General features: G+C 39.7%; 1 protein-coding gene across 2 annotated transcripts; it reads right to left on the bottom strand.

Moving 5' to 3' along the window:
• Positions 1-4,535: 4,535 nt before the first annotated feature.
• syce3 (synaptonemal complex central element protein 3) lies at positions 4,536-5,457 on the bottom strand. 2 transcript variants are annotated; one of them, XM_037675971.1, is made up of 4 exons: positions 5,393-5,457; positions 5,134-5,171; positions 4,949-5,051; positions 4,536-4,859 (listed from the first exon to the last, which is right to left on the bottom strand). In XM_037675971.1, exons 3-4 carry the CDS (start codon positions 5,049-5,051, stop codon positions 4,684-4,686), a joined length of 279 nt encoding a protein of 92 aa, XP_037531899.1. In that variant the 5' UTR covers positions 5,134-5,171; positions 5,393-5,457; the 3' UTR covers positions 4,536-4,683. The 2 variants fall into 2 exon arrangements, with proteins under 2 accessions (XP_037531899.1, XP_037531900.1); XM_037675972.1 differs by lacking the exon at positions 5,134-5,171.
• Between the last annotated feature and the right edge of the window lie 2,681 nt (positions 5,458-8,138).

Here is an 8,138-nt window from a genome sequence, read left to right as displayed (position 1 = left end):
ATTTAACAAGAAAAGCACCTAAAAACAATTATTTGTTTGCTCGAAATTATAGCAAAGGTGTGTCTCAGTTGAACTTTTACTTGATAAATGCACTTTAATGGTCAAATTAGCTGCATTACGCAAGTGTGGTGCAGCTGGTTTGACGGTTGCTCCAAGCAGCGAGCAGATCGAAGGTGGGAGGACTGTGGCAGGCCGATTGAGTCATTAATAGCTGGTGAAGATTCTCAGTCATCCAGGACATGGTAAATTAAAAACAGTTCAAGACAAAAACAATAAAGTATAAAGTAAAACATAATCAATAAAGTCCAGTTGTTTTTGTCTTGAACTTTTTTGAATTTGTCATTATAGCCACGTTTACCTATTACATGATACAACGGCATACCATACAATATTACTACTCTGCTACCATCTAGTGGCTGAAAATGTCACTGTTCATTTTTTTTTTCAGTTAAAATGAATGAAAACGGTCATATTTCAGCCAAACATTGATTTATAAATATGGGGAAAAATCCATAAATGCGTTGCTTCGGCCTGTAAGTCGCAGGGCATGTAACTTACGCAAAAAAAACGCGACTTATAGGTTGAAAAATACGGTATTACACACAGAAATTAAAATTAACAAAAAAAAAAAAAAAACTAACCTCTGAATATATTTGATGATAGTGTCTGTGCTTTGAAGATAGAACAGATGTTTGTGTTTCCTGCATTAGGAAGTAAAATGTGTAAAACCTGTTCATTATTCTTTGTTTTCTGCAGCAAACAGCTCAGAAACTCCACACCTTCACTCAACAAGGAAACAACCTACTAAAATACCTTCAAAATCACCTGGTGAAAGTACCGGTAGTAGTGTTGGATTCCAGAAGTGCCTGATTTATGAATGACAATTTTTTGTTGTTGTTTTTTTCATATTACTTATGGTAACACTTGATTGCAAAAGTCTTTAAATCATAGCACATTTTCTCATTTCTCATGACAGCTTACTACTCTGATTTAAAAAAGGGCAATGACAGAAGCAAGAGGCCTGGACAGTGTGGTCCATCACAAAAACCTTCTTCACAAAAAGGTATTTATTTTTATTAATATGTGACTTCTGGAGGCTACAAAACGAGTACACATTTAAATTATATATAATCAATATGTCCACCAGATGGCAGTACTGCCATGGCTCTGGGTTCATCTGCCAGTCGTTTCCCTCAACAGAGAGCCCCTCTGCCTACAAATGTGTCCAACAGGTAAAACTTTCTGAAAATGTCTAACAAGTTTGGGTCGTTGTAAATATTTTTCTGTTCGTTAATTTTGCTTTATTTTTTCAGATCATATCCAGTTCCTCCCGTGCCATCACAACCTCCTAAGTTCAACAAAGCAATACCAGAACCCAAAAAGGTGAAAATTAAAATATGTGACGTTAAAACGATGCCACAGTCTGCCCACCTTCTTATATAAGAACACTAAGTTAAACTACTGTTAGTTGTACACCAAGAGCACATGCAGATTCAAAACAGCAGATGGCGAAGTTGTTAAAAAAATATCAGGAAGTCCTGCAGTTTGTTCAAGAAGTTGCTTTTTATTAACAAGTCTGAAACCTGTAATTATGTGCTACATTTGTCAGCTGTACTTATTTAGGAACCACCTCAGCTACCGCAACATAACAAGGAGGAAAAAGAAATACATTTCTTTAAGTCTCTTACTTTAACGTTTCTATTTTGGTGGTCAGTGTTTGGATCCCAGCTGGTATGGAGGAAATGTGGCTCGACATGAAGCCGAAGCTGCTCTCAGAGCGGTGAACAAGGTTAGACCATGCATCTTCTCTTTCTGGATTCAAAATGGAAATAGAAATAAAAATAAATAAACACTGAATTATTTACATTTTAACAGATACATAGTGTTACATGTCAACCAAAGGAAAAACATACTGTATTACAACACTGGCCTGGTAGCCAAAGACTTAATGTGCGAGCAGTTGATATTTTACAGATTCCTACAGGAGTTGTGTGATTGGTGTGTTTCTATGATTTTCCATGTCGAAGGATGGAGCGTTCATCGTGAGGGACAGCTCAAAGGCCTCAGCTGAGCACCCCTACACTCTGATGCTGCTGAATAAAGGCAAGGTTTACAACATTAGGATCCGTCGCCACGGCAACTCCTACTTGCTTGGCAATGGCTTTAACAGCACTAAGGTAAACTAAAACTGGCAATACGCTTCAAATAAACAAATCAACAACGACAAAATATTCAGTGTGCTCGCTCAGATGAAACTGAAAAGTTCACATGTTGCGGCACACCTCGGGGAATGTTTGATGCCGACTTGTGGTGCGCTGCGTCATTAGGTCCTTGTCATCTTTAATGCGTGCTGTTGTTTTTGTAGAGTTTCCCCGGGGTAACGGAGGTGATTATCCATCACATGAACACTCCGCTGGTGCTCATCGATGCCGCAGACCAGAGCTCTGCAGAAAAGCCCAAGTGTTGCCTGCTGCATCCTGCAGGACTCTGAGCAGCAGCAGAGCCTAACATGGGTGTTAACATCTGCTCCTCCATGATAATCTGTGCACACACACACACACACACACACACACACACACACACGTGGCTCTTTTAAGGGAGCTTTTTAAGAACCTCTAAACAAATGTCATAATTTCCACAATCGGAAAAAGGTCATGGTTATGCAATTCCTCTCACTGCTGCTTTCACTATTTTTAGTAAAAACGAGACAAAAAAGAATAATTTTCCTGTGGCTGATGTTTGAAATATCTTTCTACGGGGTGCAGACTCGCCGCGTTACCTTCTGCGCTCGTGCTCCAGTTTCGGTTTAAGTTCGAGGCTGCTGCTTCACTGCTTCCGGGAGTTTTTTGAGCAACGCCAGCTTGTCAGGGTGGCCAACACACAGGATCAGATCGCATTGCTTCAAATGGGTTTGCACTGCCAGCAGTAAGAGAAAATTGGTTGTTACATAATCGCCTCAGAGCTCCAGCAACTGTTATTAGACACAAAAATCAAACACCCCTTAGTGCACAACAAGTCATAGTATACACCACATCCCTTTAGTTTCAAACATGTTGTTTTTAATAATGCTGTGACTCAAATTGACTGGATTTTATATGAATTATGACATCATGTCGACTTTAACTTTGTCAGAAAGACTTAGTTTGTTTCTTAGACAAAGCTAAGATCAGCTTATATTAAAACAGAACTGTGGTATAGCTGCTTTTGTTAACAAATTATATGCAATATCTTTTAATATCTCTTGTGATCTTTTAAACTTCAGTGATCTGTGAAATATTTTGATAGCAGTACGGACAAATGGTAAATGGACGGTACTTACAGAGCACCTTTCTATCTTTTAAGATACTTAAAACTCTTTACACTACAATCTGTGCCCTCATTTACCCATTCATACAGCACTCTACTAGATCTGTACGAAGAATAATCAGAGCTTTATCACATTCATGCACCGATGGGACACACATCGGAGATAATGAGGGGTTCAGTATCTTTCCCAGGGACACTGGTTGAATCAAACCAACTCTCCCAGTGGAGGACGACTGCTCGAACCACTCAGCCACAGCTGCCCAAACTACCACACACATACATTAAAACATTATCGCCTTTTCGACTTTGGCAGCAGGTGATAATAAATGTTTCTGTAAATATGAGGTTAAAATTCAATTTCACAAAGTGCATGCGTATCCTGATAACAAGGTTAAGTCAGGTGCTGAGAAGAGTTAGAATCTGTCCACAGGACCTGACTTGACCTTGTTAGAGTAGGCACACGTGCATTTACAGATTAGCATGAATGTTTAAAGTGTGAAAGTTTGAAAAATTATGCATACGCAAAAACTTAAGATGCAAATTTGTCTCAATCACAAATCCTACCATCGAATAAGTTTAAATAAAATATCAAAAGGTGAGACAGCAAACCAATATAAGTTTAACATGATGGCAGCTTACTCTGATGCCTTCTTTACCCACAACTGTCCCCTGTGGCAGAATAAAGGTTGCAACAACCTGACTCACATCAGAAGCACTGATAATCTGTGCCAAAGCCTTCAGTTATTCCTAAATAACTTTCAGCAGTCATATTCTGACAGACATTGCATAGCACCATGTAAATTTAGACTGCTGACGTACAAAGCTGCGCTGCGTTTGTGCCATAAATCCACTTTTTATCTATCACGTTTCAAATCTGTGAGAGCAGTTGATGCCTTCAAAACATCTCGGACAGACATACGGGAGTCAAACGCACAAGCCAGATGATCCATGCTGCTGGACAAGGAGTCCAGCCCTCTCAGGATGTTTCCCAGATCCATGCAGGAGGTGGTGGCAGCGAGTTCTGTGACCTTCTCTGTGTTTTCCATCTGAAACATAATTACACAGAACAAAAGGTCTGTGCCAGAAGTCATTATAAACAACTGGAAATAAAACTGAGACAGCATCTGTTGTGAATTGTGCTTGTATAATTTGATCTGGTGTGTGTCTACAAAAAAACATACGGCACACCTTTTTAATTTTAACATCTTTATTCAACTTGGAGAGCCGTTTAAACAATAAAAACAAACAACTTGTGAACATGAGCGCTTTTCATCAGTAAACATGGAAACACTGTTTTCAAGGAGACACAGCAGCTTGAATCATTAACGTATTAACTTGAACAAGGAGGACTTCAATGTCTGGGCCAAGCTCTGAGAATTAACCGAGTGTTGTGGCAGAAAGCTCAGCAGAGTCCAGCTCTGGCTCCAGGTTCGGGTCTCCGCACACCGCAGCTCTGCACCTTTGAAACGCCTCCCGCAGCTCCCGCATGGAGGCTTCCACCGCGGGACTGGTCCGCAGAGTCACCATGCCATAAACCATACAGGTCAGCTGCACTACAAGAGGACAACAGACTAATGTTTAATACCTTTACTAATGATGTGATGCTGCAACTATATCCCGCAGCTGAATTCAACATGGCTACCTGTCATGTTCTCCACATTTTCTATCATCCTCTCCAAATCCTTGTTCATCTCCAACATGTCGCTGCTCGGCGGAAGCTCGGCGGTTGAAGACGACTCTGCCATCTAATTACAAACGGGTAACTACATTAACCTGTCTAAATAATGGTTGAATTAACTAGTATCACGTCTTTATCAAATCACTCACGTTTACTAATGTGACATTAACAAGCCTCCCTCTTTCACCTGTAAAGGTCACGAAGTAGCGTTAGCATTAGCATGCTAGCTGCGTCAGAAGAAACAGACTGTTTGACGGTTTGACAAGAAGAAGAAACAAAACATTAATTTATTCACTGGTTTAAAATGTGCTACCATGGCGGCAGTGGTGAGGAGGAAGCATGTTTGCGTCGTTAAGTTGTTATTTTACTCAATTCGTGTGTAAAATTTAGCAATGGCTAATCACTCACCGTCAGTTGGTTCCGCGCTGAGCAGTTAATGCACGCGCCGGTTCAGAGCAGCGCGTGAGTCAGTCTTTGATGAAGCCCGCCACACTGCTGATAATGCTTTCCTGTGTGTCTGTGTGACTGTTAGTAAAATATCTCATGACTCACTGGATGGATTTTTTTGAAACGTCCAAGAAATAGTCATTGGATGAACATCTGTAACGTTATTAACTTTTAAAGTCAGCACAGCCAGCTGACATAAAAAAAAAAATTTTAAAAAAAGATATTGTTCAGCCATGTTAAAATATATTGAGCTAACAACAAAGTCCATGCTCAATAATCCAGGTATAAAATCCAACATTTTTCAGTCAGGTCATCTGGATAGTTTCTTTTTTTTTGTGCTGAAACGTTTCGCCTTCGATCCAGAAGGTTTCATCAGTCAAGGAAACACACAACAAAACTGATTCTTCCCCCAACAGCTTACTCCAAAGTGGAACAAACCAGTTCTGCTTGTGATAAGATGGTCTCTTTGGTACGCCCCTCCTCCATTGCCGGCCCTCTTCCTTGTTGACAGTCTTGTCAAACTGGTTGATAACAAACAAGAAACTGTCCAGATGACATGACTGAAAAATGTTGGATTTTATACCTGGATTATTGAGCATGGACTTGTTGTTTTCAACCAGTTTGACAAGACTGTTAACAAGGAAGAGGGCCGGCAATGGAGGAGGAGCGTACCAAAGAGACCATCTTAGCACAAGCAGAACTGGTTTGTTCCCCTTTGGAGTAAGCTGTTAGGGGAAGAATCAGTTTTGTTGTGTGTTTCCTTGACTGATGAAGCCTTCTGGATCGAAGGCAAAATGTTTCAGCACAAAAAAAGAAACTGTCCAGATGACCTGACTGAAAAATGTTGGATATTGAGCTAAATTTTGGTGTGGTAGTAATTAAGACTGATTCAATGTTTGAGCACTAATTAATCGCTGGACATCTTTATTCAAAATTTAGTCAATAACCAACTTTGTGTTTCTGTTAGCAAAATATCTCCTCAACTACTATGCAGATTTTAAGCAAAATCCCAGGAATTAGGGAAGAAAAGGTTGAGATGTCATCATTGTATAATGTTCCCATATATGAAATTAGTTATTTGCATTTAACCCATTATACCGGAGATACACCCAGGTGGAGCAGTGGGCAGCTATGTGAGCACCCCGGGGATTGTTATGCAATTAGGGATTGGGTGTCTTGCTCAGTGACACCACGAGATAAAGGAATGGCTGGGAGTCAAACTGGGACTTTCTGGTCCCAGGTTGGCTGCACTGCCTATACCCCATCTCGGCCCCCAAATAAAGAATAATAAAAAATAGCAAAAAACAATCAGTTGATGTATAATTACAACTGATCACTTGTTACTGATAACATTTAGATGACACTTCAAGGAAAAAAAAAAAATCCTTCGAGTCAGTTTTCTAGATTTTTAGCTAAAATTTGATGTGGTTTTAGCTGAGAGGGTCACAGCATAGTCTGAGTGATACTCATTACACACAAAGACATTTACTTAAATCTCTGGTATTGGCCTCAACTATGTTTTTCTGTTAGCAAAAAAATCTCATGAAGCACAGGGCAGATATTAATGAGAAAATGTCATTAAAAAGTGTTTTATTTTTATTTTAGCCAGGCACTGCCCAAGGAGCTAAAAGTCACTGCGACAGCTTCAGGGGTCGGTGAGGACAGCAGCTGACGAGAAGGTGTGGGGACAATTGGCATCCTTACACTTTAAGCCGAAAACGTGAGTCTCGCAATGAGAAAAGCAACGTTTCTAACAAAAAATGTTACTGAGCAAATTTGTTGTTTTCTTTGCACAAGAATAAATGAAAGGGACATCAGACATGTCAGGATGGGGGAAACAGATGAACTGAAAAGTGTCACAAAGAAACTTTGTTTGAACGATCAGCTCTAAGAAGTGTTTTGTGGATCTTTGAGACGTCATCTCCTGAACACTTACACGCAGCTATCTTTTAAAGAGTACCTCTTTTCTGAAAAACAGAACAGAGATAAATAAAGTATTACGGTTCAACAAAATATGTTTAAACACATTATAATATTGTGCATAATTTCAATATAATGATTGCAAACAATAATCAACATTATTTATATTCCCGCCTGTCTTGATCAAATAAAACAAACTTCAATGATGATTTTGCTTATATTTTTTTCTTTCTTAAAAGCATAAAAGAGAAGAGCAAACATTAGTCAGCCAGCTGATTCTTAAATCCAAGGACGACGTGTTCAGTGTGTGAAAACGTCAGACACGATTCAAGTCAAATGTGAATTTAAAGAAAATAGTTCATGGTGAGTCTGTGGGAAAGGTGAAACACCCACACCTGCCTCCACCCTCATTTCCTTCACACTAGCCCGTTGCGCCAGGCCCTTAACCCCGACCCTCTTCTCCCGCTGATGCTGTGGCAGCTCTCTGCTCCACACAGAGAGCTGTGGTAGCTCAGTGGTCTGTGGTTGTGTCAGGAAAGGAATCCGGCATAAAAGCAATTGCCAAGTCTGTTTGCTGTCGACCCCTCAGCAAGGGAGCAGCTGAAAAAAGAAGAACAAATTAAACAAATGCTGCTATATATTTTTCTATCTATCTATCTATCTATCTATCTATCTATCTATCTATCTATCTATCTATCTATCTATCTATCTATCTATCTATCTATCTATCTATCTATCTATCTATCTATCTATCTATCTATCTATCTATCTATCTATCTATCTATCA

The sequence above is a fragment of the Nematolebias whitei genome, chromosome 4 (assembly GCF_014905685.2).
Source record: "Nematolebias whitei isolate Nwh7 chromosome 4, NemWhi1, whole genome shotgun sequence".
Classification (NCBI taxonomy): Eukaryota; Metazoa; Chordata; class Actinopteri; order Cyprinodontiformes; family Rivulidae; genus Nematolebias; species Nematolebias whitei.
The sequence above is the reverse complement of the archived record's forward strand: the minus strand, read 5'-3'. Positions and strand labels throughout refer to the sequence as shown.

Excerpts from the sequence above, each read along its gene's own strand:
- syce3 (XM_037675971.1), bottom strand. The coding sequence starts at position 5,051 with ATGGCAGAGTCGTCTTCAACCGCCGAGCTTCCGCCGAGCAGCGACATG. Across the intron at positions 4,860-4,948 it reads AAATGTGGAGAACATGACAG|TGCAGCTGACCTGTATGGTT; the intron begins GTAGCCATGTTG and ends GTCCTCTTGTAG.